Consider the following 24,560-nt stretch of genomic DNA (forward strand, 5'->3'; position numbering starts at 1 on the left):
GGGGGGGGATCAAGGTCTCCTGTCAGTTCCCCCTCTCCCTGGGGGGTCCCTTGTCAGTTTCCCCTCTCCCTGGGGGGGTCAAGGTCTCCTGTCAGTTTCCCCTGGGGGGGGTCAAGGTCTCCTGTCAGTTCCCCCTCTCCCTGGGGGGGGGGGGGTCAAGGTCCCTTGTCAGTTCCCCCTCTCCCTGGGGGGGGTCAAGGTCCCTTGTCAGTTTCCCCTCTCCCTGGGGGGGGTCAAGGTCTCTTGTCAGTTCCCCCTCTCCCTGGGGGGGGGATCAAGGTCTCCTGTCAGTTCCCCCTCTCCCTGGGGGGTCCCTTGTCAGTTTCCCCTCTCCCTGGGGGGGTCAAGGTCTCCTGTCAGTTTCCCCTGGGGGGGGGATCAAGGTCTCCTGTCAGTTCCCCCTCTCCCTGGGGGGTCCCCTGTCAGTTCCCCCTCTCCCTGGGGGGGGATCAAGGTCTCCTGTCAGTTCCCCCTCTCCCTGGGGGGTCCCCTGTCAGTTCCCCCCTCTCCCTGGGGGGTCCCCTGTCAGTTCCCCCTCTCCCTGGGGGGGGGGATCAAGGTCTCTTGTCAGTTCCCCCTCTCCCTGGGGGGGGGATCAAGGTCTCCTGTCAGTTCCCCCTCTCCCTGGGGGGTCCCTTGTCAGTTCCCCCTCTCCCTGGGGGGTCAAGGTCTCCTGTCAGTTCGCCCTCTCCCTGGGGGGGTCCCCTGTCAGTTTCCCCTCTCCCTGGGGGGGGGGTCAAGGTCTCTTGTCAGTTCCCCCTCTCCCTGGGGGGGGGGGATCAAGGTCTCCTGTCAGTTCCCCCTCTCCCTGGGGGGTCCCTTGTCAGTTCCCCCTCTCCCTGGGGGGTCCCTTGTCAGTTTCCCCTCTCCCTGGGGGGGGTCAAGGTCCCTTGTCAGTTCCCCCTCTCCCTGGGGGGGTCAAGGTCTCTTGTCAGTTCCCCTCTCCCTGGGGGGGGTCAAGGTCCCTTGTCAGTTCCCCCTCTCCCTGGGGGGGGTCCCTTGTCAGTTTCCCCTCTCCCTGGGGGGGGGGTCAAGGTCCCTTGTCAGTTTCCCCCTCTCCCTGGGGGGGGGGTCAAGGTCCCTTGTCAGTTTCCCCTCTCCCTGGGGGGTCCCTTGTCAGTTTCCCCTCTCCCTGGGGGGGGGGTCAAGGTCCCTTGTCAGTTTCCCCCTCTCCCTGGGGGGGGGTCAAGGTCCCTTGTCAGTTTCCCCTCTCCCTAGGGGGTCAAGGTCCCTTGTCAGTTCCCCCTCTCCCTGGGGGGTCAAGGTCCCTTGTCAGTTTCCCCTCTCCCTGGGGGGGGGGGTCAAGGTCCCTTGTCAGTTTCCCCTCTCCCTGGGGGGGTCAAGGTCCCTTGTCAGTTTCCCCCTCTCCCTGGGGGGGGTCCCCTTGTCAGTTCCCCCTCTCCCTGGGGGGGGTCAAGGTCCCTTGTCAGTTCCCCCTCTCCCTGGGGGGGGTCAAGGTCTCTTGTCAGTTCCCCTCTCCCTGGGGGGGTCCCTTGTCAGTTTCCCCTCTCCCTGGGGGGGTCCCTTGTCAGTTCCCCCTCTCCCTGGGGGGGGTCAAGGTCCCTTGTCAGTTCCCCCTCTCCCTGGGGGGGGGTCAAGGTCTCTTGTCAGTTCCCCCTCTCCCTGGGGGGGGATCAAGGTCTCCTGTCAGTTCCCCCTCTCCCTGGGGGGGGTCAAGGTCCCTTGTCAGTTTCCCCTCTCCCTGGGGGGGTCAAGGTCTCCTGTCAGTTCCCCCTCTCCCTGGGGGGGTCAAGGTCTCCTGTCAGTTCCCCCTCTCCCTGGGGGGGGTCCCCTGTCAGTTCCCCCCTCTCCCTGGGGGGGGGTCAAGGTCTCTTGTCAGTTTCCCCTCTCCCTGGGGGGGGGTCAAGGTCTCTTGTCAGTTCCCCCTCTCCCTGGGGGGTCAAGGTCCCTTGTCAGTTCCCCCTCTCCCTGGGGGGTCAAGGTCCCTTGTCAGTTTCCCCTCTCCCTGGGGGGGGGGTCAAGGTCCCTTGTCAGTTTCCCCTCTCCCTGGGGGGGGGGTCAAGGTCCCTTGTCAGTTTCCCCTCTCCCTGGGGGGGGTCCCTTGTCAGTTCCCCCTCTCCCTGGGGGGGGTCAAGGTCCCTTGTCAGTTCCCCCTCTCCCTGGGGGGGGGTCAAGGTCTCTTGTCAGTTCCCCTCTCCCTGGGGGGGTCCCTTGTCAGTTTCCCCTCTCCCTGGGGGGGTCCCTTGTCAGTTCCCCCTCTCCCTGGGGGGGGTCAAGGTCCCTTGTCAGTTCCCCCTCTCCCTGGGGGGGGGTCAAGGTCTCTTGTCAGTTCCCCCTCTCCCTGGGGGGGGATCAAGGTCTCCTGTCAGTTCCCCCTCTCCCTGGGGGGGGGGTCAAGGTCCCTTGTCAGTTTCCCCTCTCCCTGGGGGGGTCAAGGTCTCCTGTCAGTTCCCCCTCTCCCTGGGGGGGGTCAAGGTCTCCTGTCAGTTCCCCCTCTCCCTGGGGGGGGTCCCCTGTCAGTTCCCCCTCTCCCTGGGGGGGGGTCAAGGTCTCTTGTCAGTTTCCCCCTCTCCCTGGGGGGGGGTCAAGGTCTCTTGTCAGTTCCCCCTCTCCCTGGGGGGTCAAGGTCTCCTGTCAGTTCCCCCTCTCCCTGGGGGGTCAAGGTCTCTTGTCAGTTCCCCCTCTCCCTGGGGGGTCAAGGTCTCCTGTCAGTTCCCCCTCTCCCTGGGGGGTCAAGGTCTCCTGTCAGTTCCCCCTCTCCCTGGGGGGGGTCCCCTGTCAGTTCCCCCTCTCCCTGGGGGGGGTCAAGGTCTCTTGTCAGTTTCCCCTCTCCCTGGGGGGGGTCAAGGTCTCTTGTCAGTTTCCCCTCTCCCTGGGGGGGGGTCAAGGTCTCCTGTCAGTTCCCCCTCTCCCTGGGGGGGGTCAAGGTCTCCTGTCAGTTCCCCCTCTCCCTGGGGGGGGTCCCCTGTCAGTTCCCCCTCTCCCTGGGGGGTCAAGGTCTCCTGTCAGTTCCCCCTCTCCCTGGGGGGGGTCAAGGTCTCTTGTCAGTTCCCCCTCTCCCTGGGGGGTCAAGGTCTCCTGTCAGTTCCCCCTCTCCCTGGGGGGGTCCCCTGTCAGTTCCCCCTCTCCCTGGGGGGTCAAGGTCTCCTGTCAGTTCCCCCTCTCCCTGGGGGGGGTCAAGGTCTCTTGTCAGTTCCCCCTCTCCCTGGGGGGTCAAGGTCTCCTGTCAGTTCCCCCTCTCCCTGGGGGCGTCCCTTGTCAGTTCCCCCTCTCCCTGGGGGGTCCCTTGTCAGTTCCCCCTCTCCCTGGGGGGTCAAGGTCTCCTGTCAGTTTCCCCTCTCCCGGGGAGGGGTCAAGGTCCCTTGTCAGTTTCCCCTCTCCCTGGGTGGGTCCCTTGTCAGTTCCCCCTCTCCCTGGGGGGTCAAGGTCTCCTGTCAGTTCCCCCTCTCCCTGGGGGGTCCCCTGTCAGTTCCCCTCTCCCTGGGGCGGGCGGGGGCAGCCCAGCCTGCCGGTCAGTCTCGGGCGGCCTTCTCCGGACCCCGGAGGCCGGGGCTCCCGAGCTGGGGCTGCCCTTCGGGAGAACTTCTCCGGGGCACCACTCGGGGCTGCTCGCGAGCCCCCGCCGCGCCGCCTCGGGCCTGGCGAGGAGCGGGCTGGGGGAGGGGCGCGAGAGCCATGGAGGCCGGTGCAGCCTTGCCCTGGAAACTTAGAGGCAGGTCCTATTTCAGAATGGAAGGGGAGGCCGGCTCAAGTCTCAGTAGGTTTCGGTGCCTGGAGAGATGAGAGGAAGAGCAGGAGGAGGAGGAGGAGGAGGAGGAGGAGGAGGAGGAGGAGGAGGAGGAGGAGGAGGCGGAGTGTTTGGCTGGCAGGCGAGTAAAGGCTTTGGAGAGGGGTGGTCCGGCAGCGCCGGCCCCGGGGGCAGGCTCCTGCCCCTCCCCGCCGCGGCCCGGGCATCCCCCCCGGCTACCGCTGGGCCCGCCGGGGGCACAGGAGCTGCCCCGATGACCGCAGGGCTAGTATGGGCATGAGCCCCGGAAAGTCCTGGGGGGCTTCCTGGGCTTCCAAGGCAAGTAAGTCAGCTGGCTCATTTCTCCCCTTCCCTTGACTTGTGCTGTTTCCAGCTAGGGGCTGGCGGGACCCTCTGCCGGGTTCCCATGGCTCGATGGACCCAGCCTGGGGTGCAGTGGGGGGTGGGATGCGGACCGGAGCCTCCCTGGAAGGGAAGTGAGGGGCTGATCTTGTAACGAGGCATTTGTCACAGATGCTGAGACTGCCAGAGGTGGGTAACTCGGTATTACGGATAATAAATTAACGTACTGAAGAGAAGTCCTTATCAAGCCATGTGTTACCGAGGTGGGAGAGCTTGGTATTAAAAGGAGAGAGGCATCCCGAGAATTGGGCCTGGCCCAGAGAATGTGACTCCTGGGGGGGGGGGGACTGGGGTGACTTCTTTGGAGAGGGGTGCAGACTTTGAAGTAAGACCAATTGATGATCCACCAATGATTGATTATGTATCCAACTGGACCCATCCCAAGCTTGGAAAACAGCACAAGACAGCGCCTATAGATGGGAATTGTTGTCCGGGTTATTTTATCTATTTATGGCCACGAGGTAGAGGTCAGGAGGAAGGTGGTGAGCCTCTGGACTGGCTGCTGCTGACTTCCTTGGCTGGCTGCAGATGATCCATCAGCAGCCCCACCAGGCTGGCACAGCCAGGGCACTTCAGGATCATTTCTTCGGGGTCACCCCCATGCCACGTTGTGTGGCATCATGGGAGACTTTGAGTGGGCTTGCACTCATTTATCCAGATTACAAGAAAGTCTGCTATTAGGCAGATAATTGAGGGACCCAGCTGTTAGACTTGGGATTTTAGACTCAAGGGACTCCATTCAAGCTTTAAAAAGAGAATTTTTTTTTGCTCTTGGTTTATGAAATTATAACAACTTTTTTATTTCATAAAACATTCAACTTCCTTCTTGACTTGTTGCTCAATCTTTGTATTTTCTTTGCTGGATTGCTAGAAGGGGACTTTGATGTCTCCCCCAGGGCAGTGTTTCCCAAACTGTGTTCCCCAGAACCTGGTATTCCATGGGGAATGAGTGAGCAGCCACTCTCTGGAAAAAAAACTGTGTGAGCAGTGTTTTTTCCTCTCTAAAATAATACAGAAGTCATGTATAAAAATAGTGAGGCCGTGTTTGAATATGAAAGCAGTCTTAATTGTCTTCTTTGCTCCTCAGTTTCCCCAGTTCTCTTTTTCTCCTGGGGAGACTTTGCTCTTTGGATCTCTGGTGTTTGAGCTGCAGGTTGAAAGTCCCCTAAGTCTTCTTCTTGGGGTGCTTTATCAAAACACAGTTTTTGGATAGACCTTCTTTGGCGAGTTAAGAGCGCAGCTTGGACTCCACAGCATCAGGGAGGTTAAATTCTTAGGATCTGGGTGAAAAACTCTCAGGTAAATGGTTGCTTACTGTACCCAGGTAGGAGATGAGACCTGAGGTGGCAAGAGCAGGAACGGACACGTCCAGAAGGGACCAGAGGCACATGGACCCAGTAGAGGCAGCCAGAGCTTGGGAAGAGTCAGATCAGGGCTGACTGAACACATTGTAATTGTGGAATTCCCTAGAGTGAGAAGTGTCTGAGACAAAATCTGCCCTCCAAGAATCACAGCCTAGCTCAGAAAAGGGAAAACTGAATACACTTAAGAGAATTCCTTACCAAGCTGTGTGTTACAAAGTGTAAGCCTATCAGAGATAGGAGAGCTCAGCAGTAATACTATATAATAAATAATCCAGTTAATAACATTTATAATAAATTAATATATTTAAGAGAATTCCTTATCAAGCTGTGTGTTACAGAGCATAAGCCTATCAGGTAGGAGAGCTCAGTAATACTATATAATAAATAATACAGTTAATAACATTTATAATAAATTAATATATTTAAGAGAATTCCTCATCAAGATATTTCAGAAGCCTGTCAGAGGTAGGTGAGCTCAACATTAATGAAAATAAATTAATATAAGAGAATTCCTTATCAAGCCATTTGTTATAGATAGTAAGACTGTCAGAGGTAGGTGAGCGCAATGTTAATGGGAATAAATTAATAGAAGAGAATTCCTTATCAATCCATGTGTTTCAGACAGAAAAATGTCAATGGGAGGCAAGTTCAGTATTAATGATATAATAAATTGAATGTTATATTATGTGATAATATTATAGATTAATCTATTTAAGATAATTCCTTATCACAGTATTTCTTACAGACCATAAGACTATCAGAGGTAGGTAAGCTCAGTATTAATGATAATAAATTAATATATTTACAGACTGTAAAAAGTAGACAAACCTAGTATTAATAAGAAATAATAAATTCAGATATAATAAATTAATATGTACAAGAGAATTCCTTGTCAATCCATGTGTTACAGACTGTAAAAAGAAGAGCTTAGTATTAATTTCTATAATAAATTAATGTATTATAATATAATAATAAATATCTACAAGAGAATTCCTTCTCAAGCTATGTGTTACAGTCAGTCTGTCAGAGGTAGTAGGGCTCAGTATTAATGATATAATAAGTATAATATTATGTAAAATATAATAGATTAATATACTTAAGAGAATTCCTTATCAAACAATTCAGACAGTAAGATGTCAGGGGTAGGCGAGTTCAGTATTAATGATATAATAAATTGAATGTTATAGTTTGTAATAATATGATAAATTAATCTATTTAAGCTAATTCCTTGTCAAGATAATTGTTACAGATGGGAAGACTGTCAGAAGTAGGTAAGCTCAGTATTAATAACAATAGTTAATATATTTACAGACTGTAAAAAGTCAGAGAGCTTAATATTAATAAAATATAGTGAATTAATAATAATATAATGAATTAATATCTACAAGAAAATTCCTTATCAAACCATGTGTAGATTATAAAAAGTAGGAGAGCTTAGTTTTAATAAGATATAATAAATTTATATTTTCTATAATAATATAATACAAATTAATATCTACAAGAGAATTCCTTATCAAGCTGTGTTACAGACTATAAAAAACAGATCATCTCAGTATTAATAAGATATAATAAATATATAATAGTAAAATAAGTTAAAATCTACAAGAGAATTCCTTATCAAGCCTTGTGTTCCAGACTGTGAGATTGTTAGCTGTAGGTGAGCTCAGTGGAGGCTGGTGAAGTCTGGGAGAACTTCCTGAAGAGGCAGGCCTTGGCCTGGGCATAGAAGGATGAGTTAGATTTAGCTGAGAGAGGGGAGGCATTCTTTCAAGGGACTAGAATGGGTACCTTTTGTGTACTCAAAGTAGCCTCTGAAAGTGGGGTGCGTTATTATTCCATTTTTACAGAAGGAAAACAGAGTCTGAGAACTGATGTAGCTCCAGGCCCATCCAGCCCATGAACTCCCCATCTGCTCACTCTTAGACCCCTCACGGCTTGTATTCCAGTGCTGGGTGTTGGCTGTGGCTAAGGTGATCTTGGTGCCCCCCCCCCCCCGCCCAGGACAGGGGCCTGGTCTAGGAGACAGCAGGCCTGGGTTCCAGTTCCTGTTTTCCCACTTGGGTCCATGACCCTGGGCCTCAGTTTCCTTCTCTATCATATGAGATGGTTGGCAGATTGAGACACAAATTAAGGATCTCCAGTGTCCCTTCTGGCCTTGACATTTTGTGGCTCCCAGTTTCCCTCTGGGCCTGGCAGGCTATGACTCTGTAGCTAAGGTCTGAGAATTTTAAAGGCAACCCTGAGGCCTGGGGGAAGGATCTTCAAGGAGACCTGAGGGAGAGTCTTCTTGCCCAGATACTTACTACATGAGCATCTTGGTAATGAGATTCTGGGTAAGTCTTGGCCTCAGTTTCCTCACCTGTAAAGGGTGTTGGGTGGGACATGGGTATACTTTGGATCTCCCACGGGGGAGGTTCCTGCTCCATACCCAGGACTCCTTCCATTCCCTCAGTTTTTCTCTGTCACTTCCACCTCCACAGAGGATGCTGGGAGACGGTAGGATAGGACTAGTTCTATCAGCCGTCTTTCCGGATTTCATTCAGCATTTCTTTCCGAATTCATTTATTATTCATTACTTGGAAGACTAGCATATTCGAGGTGGCTGGGGTACCAGACTCGAGCCCCTCATTTTCATGGAGAAAGAAATGCTGCACCATTGGGTGAGTGTGGGTCCGACCTGAAGGTCCCTCCTCTTTTCCCTGATTTCTCTTGCAGCTCAGGCAACCCTTCCTTGGGGTCCCCGAGGATGACCTGTGGCTTTCTCCAAGGAAGACTTTCTAGAAGTAACCACTCCTCACTCCTCAGCGGATCCCAGCACAGATCACCCCAACCTCTGAGCTTTGGTTGAATGGGGGGTTTTAAATGCCCCTCTCTGAGGGCTCTGGTGCCCACAGTTCTGTGTTCCTAGGATCTGCCAGTCCCTGACCCCTGTGATTCTGGGTTCTCCTGCCCCTTCTGGTCCTGCTATCTCATGATTCTGGTAGTTTTAACTATTGACCCACTTGGCTCTTCTACACTTAATTAAAAAAACAGATAAAAATAAAAGCCTGTCTTAAGGATTTGGCTTGAAATAGAAATGTCCCTCCTCATGCTGCAGGGACCTTGGGCAATGTGTTTGGATGGGCTGGTGATTCAGCTGTTGGAGATGGTCAGTCAGGTGTGAGGCTTGATATCAAAAGGACAGGATCTTTGGAAATCTTGGCCAAGGCCATTGGAGCCCTGGTGCTGAACTGGACCTGGGTGGAAGGGGCTTTCACCTGTCTCTCTCTGTCTCTGTCTCTTGTCTCTCCTTCTGTCTATCTGTCTGTCTCTGTCTCTGTCTCTCTGTCTCTCTCTCTGTCTCTCTCTCTGTCTCTCTCTCTGTCTCTCTGTCTCTCTCTCTCTCTCTCCCTCTAGCAAAGCTAGTGTCTGAGGACAGAACTGAACTCAGATTCTCCTGACTCTGCGCTGCTGTTCTATCCATTGCACCATCTAACTGGCTCCAAATTCTTTCTTGGAACCTCTTAATTGCTAACATTTTCTAGCTCTGTTCTCATCCCAACCAAGTCAGATTCCTTTCCAACTTTTCCCCATGGCATAATCTCTGTAGTCGTAAAATAAGTGGTTTGGGGTTTAGGGAACTTGGGGTTGGGTCTTCCAAATGGCACCGTCCTTCACCAGAGGTGCAGAGAGTAAGTCACTTCATCTAGATGGGCCTCAATTTCCTCCTCTTTAAAAGAGGCACAATAATCCTTGCACCCTCTCATTACCTTATAGGGTCACTTAGGGAAAGTGCATCGAAAACCTAAAGAATGTAGAAATGTTGCTATGCTGAGGATTTAAAAAACTCAAAATGCGTTTTTTTTTGTGGAGTTTTATTTTAAGCTGCCACAATTAGGAGAGGCATCTGGATGTAGTTAGGTCAGATGTTGGATTTGGAGTCTGAGATCCAGATTCAGATCCTGGTGGGGTAAGTCACTTTTCTGTTCTGGGCGGGCTTCAGCTGAACCAGATGCTTTGGGGTCAGATTCTCCCCTCTCCCCCCTCTCCTCCTCTCCCCATTTTAGACTTCCCCTGATTTGTAATCTATTAATGTTGTTTTTCAGTACAGACATGGTTTATGAGTCATAATGGAACAATACTGAGTATGCACATTTAGGGGAAACAAGATATTATTTGGACAATATGGAAAGCTCTAGAAACAGTCTTTTTTGTCCCACCTCAAGAAAAATGTTGGTAATAACTAGCACTTATTTGGATCAAGACCAATCTCTTGGTCCTGGAAGAGATCCTAGTAGATATCTAAGCCTCAGTGGAGGGTATGGAAGGATGGAGGACACCTGGGAGAGGAAGAGGAGCTGGCTGGGAAGCCCTGCTCTCCTGGCGCCATCTCTTGACCCTGGGCAAGGCAATCTCCTCTTCTCTCCCAGGAGATGACTCTGATGCTAGTCCAACATCAATATTGGACAGGGCAGGAAGCTGAGTTACTCATAGGTGAACAATGAGCTAATGGTAGGGTCAGAAATTCCAATAAGCTTCGAACCCAGGACTCCCGACTCCCAACTAGTGCCCTTCCTACCATTCTTTTTCATTGTGTTGTTGGAAAATGGTGATTTTTTAATCCTGTTGTTTTAAGGGAAAATTAATAGATGCCTTTCCCTTGGGGCTTGGGGATACTACCGAGGACAACATGAATCCTTTCTTCATTTTAAGCAAACCTTTTAATTGGAAACCCTTCCTGCCCCTGGCCCCCATCCTCCTAAGGTGCCGGGTGACCCGGTATTCTTCTCTGTGAACTCAGCCCCCACACTAGAAGGAGGTAGGACTCCTTGTAGTGTGAGTATGTGAACCCCAAATTCCAACATTGTGTCAGGACCCTTGTGGGGGGAGAGAGAAAGAAAGGGGTAGAGAGAAACAGAAGGGAGAGAGAAGAGAAAGAGGGAGATGAGAAAGAAAAGGAGAGAGGGAAAAGGGGGAAAGAGAAACAAGAGGGAGAGAGAAAAAGAATGAGAGAAGAGAAGAAAGAGATGAGAGAAAAAAGAGAGGGAAAGAAAGGAAGAGGGGAGTGAGGGAAACAGAGAAAAAGATTAAGAGAAAGCAAACAAGAGATTAAGAGAAAAAACTAGAGAGATTGAAAGATGAGAGCAAGAGAGATTGAGAGAAAACAAGAGACAGGCAGGGTGAGAGAGAGAGAGAGAGAGAGAGAGAGAGATCGAAAGTAAATGAGAGATTGAGAGAAAGAAAATGAGAGGTGGACAGAGAGTTCAGATACTTGTAGGTGAGGAGAGGAGATAGAGCCTCACCTGCACATTTGCCCTTCTAGCTGTTTGGGTGGTAACCCGGGCCTTTGAGATGTTAGTATGTCTGTGCCACCAGTGGCACAGTGGGCAGAGCTAGAAGCTGGGAGCTGGCAGAGCTGGACTCCAGGCCTCCCTCTGCCCTGGCTTACTGCAGGACTTTGGCCAAGTGGTTTTCCCTGCCAGGCCTGTTTCCTCTCCTAGTGGAACAGAGAGTGGGCCCAGATGCCAAGGTTCCCTCCCACTCCCAGTGTTCTGATGCCCCTGGGTGGCCACCCCAGGGCTGCTTCTTTCCACAGAGGCCCCCTGTGTTGACTCATGAGTCTTAGGGAGCCGAGGCCTCCAAATTTCTGCTGACAGCATTCTTCATCTTTCCTCTCCAGGCCTAGCATGTCAGGACTGCACCTAGTGAAAAGAGGACGAGAACAGAAGAAATTGGACCTTCACCGGGACTTCACGGTCGCCTCTCCAGCTGAGTTTGTAACTCGCTTTGGGGGGAATCACGTTATTGAAAAGGTACTGATGTTCCATTTTCCCTCGGCCTCAGTGGCAGTATTGGGGCACCCCTACCCCCCAGGACTTGTGGCTGCCTCTGTCATCCCCTTGCTGGGGTGACTTTGGGCCAGGGCCTCCCCCTGCTCTTCATTTCTCCTCCTCTGCATCTCTTTCCTTCTTTCTCCTTCTTCACACTCCCCAACTGGAAAAATCCCCAGAATTGAGGTAACAGATCCTTGCTTTGTCCCTCACTGGCTGTCAAACCTGAGTTTTCTCTCTATACAATGAGGGGGTCAGACTAGGGGATCCCTTCTCCCCTTTCTCTTCTGGCACTCATCACCTTAATCTCCTCTCTCCTGCTCAGCCTTACTCCGGTTTGGCCTTCCTTCCTTTAGGACATCCTTCCTTTGCCTATAACCTGACCTACCTTTCATTGCAATTGTTTAGGGACATGTTATATCCCATCACCAGAGTGTAAGCTGTCTGAGGGCAGGGAATTTGTCTTCTATGAACACGGTTTTCTGAGTCTGGGTGATCCTTCAATTGACCTGTTGTGGAATTAATTGGGAGAGGGCTGGGAGGGGCATCCTTATTCAGGTATTTGACAGAAGCATGGCTTCTACTTTGGGCAGATCAGGCACAGGGGACGATGGGGAGACCCTCCCTGCTTCTAAGGAGCTTCAGATTCAGGGGTACCTTCAAAGGAGCATGTCCCAGGAAAAAAGCACAAGACTTGGGGTTAGGAGAGCCAGGTTGGCCTCCTGGCTCTAGATGGTTCCGGTCTTCTTTCTGGCCTCAGGGCCAGATGGCTAACTGTACCTGTTTGGCCAACTCACTTTCAGAGCCATCACGAGGAGGGCAGCTTACAACTGAATCACCATCCATCGAGGCGGGAGATGCCCTCCTCCTTGTCCTCATCTGGTCTGCTCCATGGGATTTTTATTGAGCAGTGTCAGTCGCATTTTCTTACCTTGTACCAGCAACCTTGGTGAGGCTGGCTGAGCAGGCAGGCTGACCTTCTCTTGTTCCCGGGAATGTCTCTGGCCAAACTTGTGTGCCAGTTTTGAGAGCTCTATGAGAAGCCAGGTCATGGAATGGGGCGGTTCCATTCAGCCTTTATCTCTTGAAAGGAAATACAATTTGATTACAGGAGGCAGGCTGGGGCAGAATGAGCCAGGTACAACGAGTTTGTGGTTTGAGGCCCTCCAATTCATATTTTTGTTCTGACGCTCATTCCCTGTGGGATCGTGGGTGAGCTATTCCACGTCTTCCAAATCAGTGGTCATCTAGCTTCTCCCTGGGAAAGCCCCCTAGCTGCTGAGACATCCCCTTCCACTTACAGTCAGAGAAGTTTCTCCTGACATCTGTCAGGAAGGTTAGAAAGAAGTTTGTCTGAAAATGATCTGGAGGTCTGAGTGGTCCTCAAACTCAACCTGAGCTATTGGGCTGCCTTTTGTTACTTTTCCCTCTTCTCAGTGCTCCTGCTCCTCTGACTTGGGGCTAAACTAAAGAAGTCTTACTAGCCTTAAAGATATTTGTAGCTAGCTCACCTGACTTTCCTTCATCTTCCCTTCCAACCAAACATCCCCAGTTCCTTGTATGTCATGAATTTAAGGATCATTCTGGTTGCATTTCAGCTTATCAGAGAGCTGAGTGCATTCTCCAGAAATGGTTAAGGGCTGAGAAGCAGAGTCCAGAGAGATGATGACTTTCTTGTTCCAAGAAGCTATGCCTCTCAGAGACCAGTCCAAGATCAGGGTAGTTTCTCTGGCAACCATGTCACCTCGCTGACCCAATTCTACTTGCATTCCACTAAGGCCTCCCCTCCCCCAATCATTTTTATATAAACCTAACCATACCCCTCCCCCCATAACTGCTTATGAAATGGATTTTCCCCCCTGAACCCAAGAGTAATATTTTACATTTATCTCTATTGAACATCATCTTAATTATGTCATTTGGATACCTTTTATGTGCTAGCTATCTCTCCTAGTTTGGAATTGTTGGAAATTTGATGAGCATGACATTTCTGCTTTTGACCAGGTCATTATTAAAATGTTAAGGGGCATGGTGTCCATCCAAGATCCCTGGGGCATGCCACTGAAGACCCTACCAAATTATAAAATGAGGAATTTTGAGGAAAAGAAATCTATGACCATTCCAGCTCCAGATCTGACATCTTGTTAGCAGCATGGCATAACATACATATTCAAGTTAGAGAGGGGTCTGCATCTATGGACCATCAGCATGCTGGGACCCACACACCCCCTCACCCGCCAGGACTTATGCCTCTACTCCTAAGATGGACCCCATTCAAATGAATAATCCTTTCAGTAGTACAGATGGGGAGACTCAAGCCCACAGAAGGAATGGGATTTGCCCTTGGCTTCCATCTTCCTCCAGCATGTGATTCATACAACCAGGTCTCTCATGCTCCTTGCCTACCCCTCTATCCCTTCTTCTATCACCCTTTCTCCTCTGTCTGAAGGTTCAGACATTATGCATGAAAGGGATCGGCCCTTTTGGACTGTGGGTCATTGGGAATGGTCAGCATTGTCCTTTGATTTTGGAGTGATGGGGTCCTGGGGGACTGACAGGACTGGTGACAGCTGAAGACTCACCAAGTTCAGAGAGAGTGATCATCCAGTTGGTCCCAGGAGGATGAATTTTCCAACTATGATAATACCTCCCAGAAAATCTCTCTGTTAGAGAAGGGATTGAAATCTGTGTTGGTGAAAGGGTGACCAGTGAGTAAATCATGGGTCCTCAAAGTGTTCGTTTCAGTCAAATGTGCAATTGTTATATTTTATTCTCGTTTAGTGAGATTAATTGCTCTCATTTATATAAGAATGTATAGTGTACGTTTTCTTAGCCTCACAACAACTCTTCTGGGGTAGGAAGTATGGGATTTTTAATTCTCATTTTACAGGTAAATTAGCAAAGATGGGAATCAGAGTCATAGGATTGGGGTTTGAATCCTACTATTGAATTACTACCTTTCTAACTTTGAACATCTGTCAAATGAGGGAGGTCATCTAGATAAATGGTCTCTGAGGTCTCTTCTCCTTGAAGCATCACTGGCCTGTGATTTATACACACAATATGGCGATATCTGGTGGCCAGAGTTAGGCTGGATCCATTCCTTGGATGCCCTGGATACTGATGCCTTGCCTGGTTCTCTCCTTTGTCTCTGCCTATAGGTTCTCATTGCCAATAATGGCATCGCTGCTGTCAAATGTATGCGATCGATTCGAAGATGGGCCTATGAGATGTTTCGAAATGAAAGGGCCATCCGCTTTGTGGTCATGGTCACCCCAGAGGACCTCAAAGCCAATGCAGGTATTTTGTCTCCCAGTGTGGAAGCTTCCTCTGCCACTCTGTGGAGACTTGGGTCTTAGAGAAGTTCTCACTCAGATTCACCTAACCCGCCAGGATGTGGCCTTGGATCCAAGTCTCCCAAGCTCCATAGCTGCCCCTCAAGCTGCACCATATTGCCTCTTGTATTTCTTGACTTCATTAGAATCCACAATCATCCCATTCATTGACATTTAAATTGTACAGAATTTTTCGGCTGCTCAAATCTCCTTGTGAGGAAGAAACTGAGTTTATTATTATACAAGTGAGACTTAGAGTGGAGATGAGTTCCCTGTACTTACAAAGGGTCAGCAGTAGAATTTTCCCCAGAATGTCCCAGCTCCATGTTCAACCCCCTTTAAAAATAAAAGTAGCTAGTGGCACAATGGATAGAGCATCAGCCCTAGAGACAGGAGGACTTGAGTTCAAATGCAGCCTCAGACACTTGATAATACTTCCTTACTATATGACCTTGGGTAAGTCCCTTCACCTCAATTGCTTTCAAAAAATAATAATACAAGGCTCCCTTTATATATCACTTTAAGGTTCAGAAAGTATTTTGTAGACAGTCTCATCTGATAAAACAGGTGAGGCATGAATGGTCTCTTGGCTTGGGTTCCGTTTCCCTACTCAGGCCAGCTCCGGGTCTTTTCACCTCCTGGCTTCTGTCAAGTGTTGTTGTGGTCGTCGTTGTTGTTTTTAGTATTAATTTATTTTCTGGGCGGCTAGGTGGCTCAGTGGATAGAGCACCGGCCCTGGAGGCAGGAGGACCTGAGTTCAAATCCAGCCTCAGACACTTAATCACCTAGCCGTGTGGCCTTGGGCAAGCCACTTAACCCCGTTTGCCTTGAAAAACCTAAAACCAAAAAAATATTCATTTATTTTCCCAACTACATGCGATAATAGTTTTAAACCAATCTTTTTTTTTGCGAGGTTTTGAGTTTCATACTTTTTCCTCCCTCCCCTCCGCCTTCTAGAAAGAAAACAATCTAAGTTCTAAATTGATAACCATACTAAGCAAAAATCGATATTGAGCATGTTGTGAGAGAAGAATCAGATCCAAATAGAAGAAAGAAAACATTAGAGAGAAAAAACAATGACCTAATACCCAAGTCAACTTTTACAAATTGAAGAGAATAAGTTTTGGTCTTCATCTAAACGCCATAGTTCCTTCTCTGGATATGGGTGATATTTTCCATTGCGAGTCCCCTGTAATTGTTTTTGATTGTTGTTCTGCTGAAATGAACCAGTCCATCCTGGTTGATCATCACCCCATGTTGTTGTTAGGGTGTGGAATGATCTTCTGGTTCTGTTCATCTCACTCTGCATCAGTTCATGCCAGTCTTTTCGGGCTTTTCTGAAGTCCTGTCCCTCATGATTTCTTATAGAACAATAGTGTTCCATCAGATTCATATGCCACAATTTATTGAGTCATTCCCCAATTGAAGGGCATTCCCTCAACTTCAATTCTTTGCCACCATCACAAAAAGAGTTGCAATAAATTTTTTTTTACGTAGGCGTCTTTCCCCCTTTTTATGATCTCTTTGGGATACAGATCTGGTTGTGCTTTTGCTAGATCAAAGGATATGCACAGCTTTGGAGGTTTTTTGCAAGGTAAACGGGGTTAAGTGGCTTGCCCAAGGCCACACGGCTAGGTAATTATTAAGTGTCTGAGATCAGATTTGAACCCAGGTACTCCTGACTCCAGGGCTGGTGCTTTATCCACTACGCCACCTAGCTGCCCCGATATGCACAGTTTTAATGTTTTTTGGGCAGAGTTCCAAATTACTCTCCCAAAAGGTTGGATCAGTTCACAACTCCACTAACAATGAATTAGGATCCCAGTTTTCTCACACCCACTTCAATATTTATCATTTATTTTTCTGTCATAATAACCAATCTGATAGGTATGAGGGTGGTACCTCAGAGTTGTTTTAATCGGCATTTCTCTAACCAATAATGATTTAGAGCATTTTTTTCATATGACTATAGATAGCATTGGTTTCTTCATCTGAAAACTATCTTTTCATGTTCTTTGATCATTTATCAATTGGGGGATGAGTTGTATTCTTATAAATTTGACTCAGTTCTCTATATATTTTAGAAATGAGTCTTTTATCAGAAACACTAGCTATGAAAATTGTTTCCCAGCTTTCTGCATTCCTGCTAATCTTGATTGCATTGATTGCATTTTTATTTGTGCAGAAGCTTTTTTAATTTAATGTAACCAAAAAAGCTTATGGAAGGGAGCCTGTCCATACCAGAGGTCCTCTGATTCAGTGGTCTCTGACTCTAGTCAGTTCTTTTCCTTAACCTGAGATAGTGTTGGAGAATTCCAGAGCTCTCTGGGGTTCCCTAGCCTGGCTGTTCTCCAGAACAGAAATCCTGTCTCCCCATTCTCTAAGAAGTTTTCCAGTCCAGGCAGCCAGGTGGTGCAGTAGTTATAATACCTTTCCTGGAATCGGGACTTCAAATCTCAGACATTTAACATTCACTTAGCTAGGTGACCTTGGGAAAATCACTTAATCCCATTTGCCTTGCCAAAAAAACCAAACAAAAGCAACTATTAAAAAAGAAGAAATGGGGGTGGCTAGGTGGCACAGTGGATAAAGCACCGGCCCTGGAGTCAGGAGTATCTGAGTTCAAATCCAGCCTCAGACACTTAATAATTACCTAGCCGTGTGGCCTTGGGCAAGCCACTTAACCCCATTTACCTTGCAAAAAAACCAAACAAAAAAAAACAAAAAAGAAATGCTTGCACAGAGATTGGAGGGCTTAATTCCAGGGTGGGGAAGCCCCTGCCTCCCCAAGATTCCTCCTTTGTTCTCAGGTAGCTGAGACAGGTACTTAATTCTTCAGCTTGAGCCACCATTACCTCTTTGTAACTTAGACCCCCTGAAATACCTAGACTGGAAGGAACCTTTGTCACCATCTAGCACAATTCTTTTGTTTTACAGAAGAGAAAACTGAGGTCCAGAGAGGGAGCTAGGACCTAGCCAAAGACAACATAAGAAGGACGCAGATCATCTTCTTTACATCACAGCTCTCCTTTGTCCCCTTTCCCTGTTTCTTTTTGCTGGAAGTCCCCAAATTAAAATCAGCCCCATTTTCACAATGTAGACTTTCTAGCCCCCCAGAGACAATTATAATTTTTTTAGGTTTTTGCAAGGCAAATGGGGTTAAGCTAGGTAATTATTAAGTATCCAAGCTCAGATTTGAACTCAGGTCCTCCTGACTCCAGGGCCAGTGCTCTATCTGCTGTGCCACCTAGCTGCCTCTGGAGACAATTCTCTTGGCCCCCCCGGCTGACCCTCCTCAGGCCCTTCACCCAGTCTTTTCCCATTTTTCGGCTTTCTTTGTAAAATGGAGTCCCTAAAACAACCCCATACGTGTGCTCCAGTTGTGGACTGTCCCTGCGCAGGGGACTTGATTTCTTCTGGTTGGAATCAGTCCCCTTGGTGATTTGCGGTCCTGCCTTCTGCTCCTCAGTAACTGGGTTTGCATTCTTTCCTCTTGAATGACAGAGTACATCAAGATGGCGGACCACTATGTCCCTGTTCCTGGAGGACCCAACAATAACAATTATGCCAACGTAGAACTGATAGTGGATATCTCCAAGCGGCTTCCTGTGCAGGTGATGGAAAGGGGAGTGGGCTTAGGACAGGCCCCAAAACCTCAGCATCCCTTGAGAGGTCATTGCTTTCACGATTCTTCTCCATGGAGCAGCAAGTCAATTTTGGCCAGGCTTGGAAACCCAAGGGATGCTGGTGCTGGGCAAAGAGGTCATGGCTTCCTTTGATGAATGGCAAGGAACTAAAATCTTTTATTTCTGTTTTCAGGCTGTGTGGGCTGGGTGGGGCCATGCCTCAGAAAACCCCAAACTACCAGAACTGCTCCAGAAACACGGCATTGCTTTTTTAGGTGAGGTCTCCTTTCAGGCTGGTACTGGGAACTGGTTTTAAGCAGAGATCCCCCTTTTCAAGGAGGTTGGTAGCCCCAGCAGTGGCATTAAATGATGGCGCCAGAGAAAGCTCTAGGGTTTGCAAAGCTCCAATGAGATCTTATTTGTACAAAACTTAGGTGTGGTGCCCAGCCCAGAGAGGGTATTTACTAATCTCACTTTCTTTCTTTTCTTCCTCATAAGGCCCTCCCAGTGATGCTATGTGGGCCCTAGGAGATAAGGTGGCTTCAACCATAGTGGCCCAGACCCTGCAGATCCCTACACTGCCATGGAGTGGAAGTGGTAAGATCAGACTCTCTTGTTATCCACCATTGTGGTTCGGGGGGCAGAAGAAACCTCTCAGAGTGGGACCTGGGGCAGATTTAGTTGGATGGTGACTATTGGAGATGGTGGTCCCAGGGAGGAGGAAGCCCCCTGCCCCTCCTCCCATGTAGTTGTCTAGGGGAAAGCCCTCCCTGCCTTCTGCCAGTTGTGGCTTCTTGGATGGTGGCTTTGGCTGTGTCCACTGGCATTCCTGATGTGGGGACTGATGGGAACCCAATCCCCTCAACAAGCATGAGTCTTGGGGCTGCAGCAGCTCTGGAGACAAGGCCAAGATTTGTGGGTTTGAACACCAATCCATCCCCAATGTAGGCCACCAACCACCAGTTTACTGCTTCATCTGTAAAATGATATAATCCTGTTTGCCTTCTTTCCTCCATTACTTGTTGTAAGGTGAATGCTTATCAAGCCTTATTCAACCCTGGAGGCACAAGGGCAGAGGCTGCTGCTCTGCTGGATTGTGAGGGAGCTGGATGTGTACAGTGGAGGGAGGAGGCTCCAGGCTGTGGAGCCAGATTTGGGGATGGTGTGAAGCTGGGCCTCTCACCTTTGACCGTCTCTCATCCACTTAATATGTCATAGCCTGGTTTTCTAAATTCGTAGGATTCCATGCTTTAAAAAGTACTTTTTATGAATTGAATGAGGTTTTCAAAAAGAAACAAAGTCAAGGGGCAGCTAGGTGGCGTAGTGGATAAAGCACTGGCCTTGGAGTCAGGAGTACCTGGGTTCAAATCCAGTCTCAGACACTTAATAATTACCTAGCTGTGTGGCCTTGGGCAAGGCACTTAACCCCGTTTGCCTTGCAAAAAAAAAAACTAAAAAAAAAAAGAAACAAAGTCAGGGCTAAGTCATAGGCTCTCAATCATTTATGGTTTTTCTGGCTAAGTGATTGATTATCCTCACAGTGAGGCCTGCATGGATGTGTCAGACCTTGACCCAGACCTCCCTGGCCCTGGGAGCAGAAGCCCCTCCTGCCCAGAACATGGAGATTCTTCCCATTTTTTCAATGCTCATCAAGCTTTCCTCTGCTGTTGGCCTCTAGGTCTCGTGGTGGAATGGCAGGAAGAGGACCTTCAGCAGATGAAGAGAATCAGTGTCCCTCCAGAAACGTACAACAGGGGCTGTGTAAAGGACGTCGAGGAAGGTTTACAGGTAAACCTGGACCCCTGGCCCCACAACTCAGCCCAGGGGCCTCCGGGCCCCTTGCCTTACTTTTCAAGGGAACCCTTTGGCTCTCTGTTTTCAGGCGGCAGAAAAAATTGGGTTCCCAGTGATGATCAAAGCTTCTGAAGGTGGTGGAGGCAAAGGAATCCGAAAAGCTGAGAGTGCCGAGGATTTCCCCAACCTCTTCAGACAAGTAAGACCCTGTCTCCTTTGGATGCCTATGCTGACCCTTGGTATTATACTAGCAAGTGTCCTCAAGCCCTTGGGACTCTACCTCCCCAACTTTCTGAAACCCCGTTTAGGAGGCCCTGATGATCTGTGTGTATCTGGAGGCTTATAGGTTTTAGGTTGGCAGGCTGCCTTATCACCCTTTCATTTTACAGCTGGGGAAACTGAGGCCAAGGGAAGGGAGATGATTTGTGCCCATCTATACACATGTGTACCCACCCATAATAGAACATGTGAGATAGTCATATAGTTCATTGATACCCACTGTCTGCCTGTGTTTCTACACACACCTAGGCACACATACACACCTGATGCACACACCTGCCATATGCACGCATATGCGTGTGTACAAGGCGCATGCACACATGCACGGATATGAGTGTGTTGTGTGTCAATATAGATGTATCTCTGTGTTCCACACACACGTGTAGGGTGGGTTTCGTAGAATTGAGAAGAGGGCCCGCAGAGACAAGATGTCTCAAGACTCTCAGAAAGAACCTAGCTGTGTGGCCTTGGGCAAGCCACTTAACCCCATTTGCCTTGCAAAATCCTAAAAAACAAAAAGACTCTCAGAAAGATCCAGGAGTCAGAGATGAGGAAGGGGAACATTCCAGGCCTGGGGGTGGGGGTGGGGGGGCTGGCCAGCAGTTGAAAACACCCCAGATTAGGAGATGGAGCATCTCAGTGGAGGAGTGGAGAGGAGCCAGCTGACATTCTGGAAGACGTAGAGGGGAGACTTATTTCCTGGTCTCTAAAATGGAACTATTTTTCCTCCCGGGGTTGTTGTGAGGCAAATGAGGTAACATTCATAAAGGGTTTTGCAAATTTTAAAATCCTAAAGAAATGCTAGTGCTTGCTATTCCTCGAGTCTAGATGATTCCATGATCCCTCTCCCCAGATGGAGCATTCCTAAGTTTTAAGTTTTAAGATAGGGAGTCGAAGGGTTACTAAGGGTTATTTATCCATCTCTCTCTCTCTCTCTCTCTCTCTCTCTCTCTCTCTCTCTCTCAGTAAATAAATAAACAAACAAACAAACAAACAAACAAACAAATAAATAAATACACACACATGTCTATATGTCTCTATATAGCTATAAAATTTTTCTCCTTAACATTTTTTTTAAATTTTTATTTTCTGTTCCAAATACTCTCCCTTCCTCTTACCCATGTTCCACCCTTTGCAAAGGCAAGAAACTTGAGTATATCAAATATATAACTTTAACTTCTTGGCTTCTTTCTCTTAGAAATCAGTGATCATGTAAAGCATGGAAACAATGTAAAGACTGACAAATTGCTTTCCGTGGAGGGATGGGGGAGGGAAGCAAGATTAAGGGAAAATTGTAAAACTCAAAATAAATAAAATCGTTCTTTAAAAAATAAAATAAGCATTAAATCAGAAATTTTTTTTTAAAAAAATAGAAACCAGTGATGGAGGGCTGAGGTCCTTCCTCTGTGAGGAAGGCTGCCCCTCAGGGCTTGGCTCAGTCCATCTAAGTGGCCTTGCTGTCCTCTCAGGTGCAGAGTGAGATCCCTGGCTCCCCAGTGTTTGTCATGAAGCTGGCTCAACATGCCCGGCACCTGGAAGTCCAGATCCTCGCCGATCAGTATGGGAATGCTGTGTCGCTCTTTGGGAGAGACTGCTCCATACAACGAAGGCACCAGAAGATTATAGAAGAGGCACCCGCCACCATTGCCATGCCCATGGTCTTTGAGCACATGGAGCAGGTAGGTTCACCCGAGTTCAGGGTGGGGAGGCCCTTTGGCCATTCTTCCTCTTTGGGCGACATCATCTGTGTTAGAAAAAGAACCCAGGACTTGGAGTAGGAACACCAAGCTTCTGGGTCTGGGTCTGTGTGTGTCCCAGCTTCCCCAACTGTAAACTGAGGTTGAGTGCCTTCCAGATCTCATATTCTCTGTTTGGTATGTGGTGAAAGGTCTAATATATAACTCTTAACACTGTTGGCAGAAAGCAAGAGACAAAGCCAGGCTTTTCACCTGGGGTCCATGTTCCCCTGAGCTCCATGATAGATTTCTGGGGGCGGTCTGTGAACATGGATAGGAAAAGAAAATACTCCACTTTATTTTAACTAACCTCTAGCTAGAATTTAGCATTCCTTTGAATTATTTAAAACCTGAATTTAAAACTCTGAATAATGGGGCTCACAGACTTTGCCAGTCTTCCAATGGGGGTCCCCAGCCTAGGAAAGATTCCATATTTTTTACTAGATCTGGAGTTAGAAAGACTGGAGTTTGGATCCTGCACTCAGCACTGATTAAGATCATAAGACCATTCTAAGCATCTAGGAAATCCCAGAAAATGTTGGCATCTCTCTGAAGGGTTGGTCAGTTATTGGTGAAAGTCCCAGAGGGAGTCTGCCAAAGGGCTTCAGCCATGTCCATACTGAACTTAGTCTCTGTGGAAAGAAGAAAAAACAAGGGTCCTGGTGAGCAAGAAGTGGGGAGACCCACCTGAGGTTATGTCAGAGCAGAGCCCCCCCACCTCCCTGGGCTTGGGCAGAGCCCAAGAGGAAGCCTGTCTCTCGAAGAGTTCAGAACCTTCTTGGATGAAGCCTCGGAGACTGGATCTTGGCTTTCCTCTTTTTCGAGCTCCCTAAATGAACTAGTTTTTGAAGGAAATGGAATTTTGAGCTTGTGTCAAATTAGGCTGCCCTCTGCAATAAAAAAGAGATCAGAATATTTGTGGATGGCCCTGTGTTTTGGAGAAAGGCACTGCTGTGCCAGAAGCTAAGATGGAGAAGATGCCCAAGGCTCCTGTGGTCCCGAGGATTCCACACAAACTTAGAAACATTGTAGGATCATAGATTTGATGTTAGAGGCCAACCTTTAGCTCTTTACAGATGAGGAAACTGAGGCAGGGGGAGGGGAAGGGCCCATGTCCTTGCTTGGCTGCCTTCTTCTCCCTCACCTCTCTCTCATGTCTTAGTGGGCTCTCTCTCTTTTGAGAGCTGGAGGAGGGGCACCATCTGCATCCTCAACCCCGGGCTCTGGGATGGGAGTGCATTGACAGGGTCTGTTGGGCAGAAAGAAACCCCTGAACTCCTGGCTTCCCTCCTTGTCCTTTCCCATCCCAGTGTGCGGTGCGCTTGGCCAAGACGGTGGGCTACGTGAGCGCGGGCACCGTGGAGTATCTCTACAGTGAAGACGGCCACTTCCACTTCTTGGAGCTGAACCCACGTTTGCAGGTGGAGCACCCCTGCACAGAGATGATTGCGGACGTCAACCTGCCGGCCGCTCAGCTACAGGTGAGCGTCCTCCTGCGTGGGTCAGGGGTGGGCAGAGCTGCCCCCCCCACAGAGAGGCTGCTCTGTTTAATGCCGCTTTGTGGACACTGAGGGAGAAGTAGAGCTGGCACTCCAGTCATCAGCACAGTCACGTAGCTCAACATCCATGGAAATAACAGTAAATGAGATGCCTTCCATCTACTTGGCTGCTGTGGCCTTCCCTTTGGACTCATAGCTGAACCCTTCCCCATCAGATTAGGAACCCCCTTTTATCTCCAACCCTGTAACACTTGCATACAGTAGATACTTAAAAAACATTCCTTCCCCCAACCCTCAGCTCAGTAACACAGCATACAGTAGGTGCTCAATAAATGCCCACAAGTGATAGAAGCTTCAATATTGTCAGTGTCCACAAACAGATGGAGGAGAGATGTTGCCAGCCTCTTCCTTGTTCTGCCCATGGAGAATTCTTTGAGGAATAATCTGAGTGGCATTAATGCCCCCCTGAGTGAGCCCGGGTAGCTTAAAAGCCTAGAGAATTCTTCCCCTGGGTCACACCTTGTCTGTACGGCTCTCCTTGCCCTCCCAGCTGGTCTGGCGATCTGCCTCTTGTGGCCCCCGAGTCCCCTATTGTGCCATCAGTTTCTCCTCTGGGGCAGGGATTGTGTCACCGATTTTGATCTCGGTGTCCTCCCCGCCAGCCTTCTCGAGGTGCTTTGTGTGTATTGGGGGGCTAAGACATATTGGCTGAATTGTCCAGCATTTTCCTCAGCTTTGTATGTCCTAGTTTTGGGGTCCCAGCTCTTTGAGGACAGAGACTGTCTTTTATTCAGACTTTCCTGTATCCTCGATAGTGCTTGGTCCCCCATCCTCATCCTCCTTGTCCTCAGTCACAGGTTTGCAAAGTGTTCATTTGGTTTTGATATTGGGAGAATTCCTTCTGATTCTCCCCAGACCCCCAGATGCATCAGAGAGGTCAAATGATTTTCCTGAGGTAACACAGCTAAGCTGGTGTCTGAGGAGGGATTTGAACTCGGGTCCCTCT

At 48.9% G+C, this 24,560-nt stretch overlaps 1 protein-coding gene across 8 annotated transcripts in view; it reads left to right on the plus strand.

The window, feature by feature from the left end:
- Positions 1 to 24,560, plus strand: part of ACACB (acetyl-CoA carboxylase beta) — a 119,335-nt gene that overhangs the window by 27,866 nt on the left and 66,909 nt on the right. For 7 of the 8 annotated variants that reach the window (XM_074206099.1, XM_074206101.1, XM_074206105.1 and 4 more), the window contains exons 3-11: positions 11,135 to 11,267; positions 14,447 to 14,585; positions 18,125 to 18,234; positions 18,440 to 18,521; positions 18,745 to 18,843; positions 19,925 to 20,034; positions 20,129 to 20,239; positions 21,789 to 21,998; positions 23,366 to 23,536. In XM_074206099.1, coding sequence (XP_074062200.1) covers positions 11,135 to 11,267; positions 14,447 to 14,585; positions 18,125 to 18,234; positions 18,440 to 18,521; positions 18,745 to 18,843; positions 19,925 to 20,034; positions 20,129 to 20,239; positions 21,789 to 21,998; positions 23,366 to 23,536 — 1,165 coding nt within the window. Of the gene's footprint in view, positions 1 to 3,946; positions 4,032 to 11,134; positions 11,268 to 14,446; positions 14,586 to 18,124; positions 18,235 to 18,439; positions 18,522 to 18,744; positions 18,844 to 19,924; positions 20,035 to 20,128; positions 20,240 to 21,788; positions 21,999 to 23,365; positions 23,537 to 24,560 lie in introns of those variants that run through there. The other variant, XM_074206104.1, reaches the window with a different exon arrangement.

The sequence above is a fragment of the Macrotis lagotis genome, chromosome X (genome assembly GCF_037893015.1).
Source record: "Macrotis lagotis isolate mMagLag1 chromosome X, bilby.v1.9.chrom.fasta, whole genome shotgun sequence".
NCBI classification, from domain to species: Eukaryota; Metazoa; Chordata; class Mammalia; order Peramelemorphia; family Peramelidae; genus Macrotis; species Macrotis lagotis.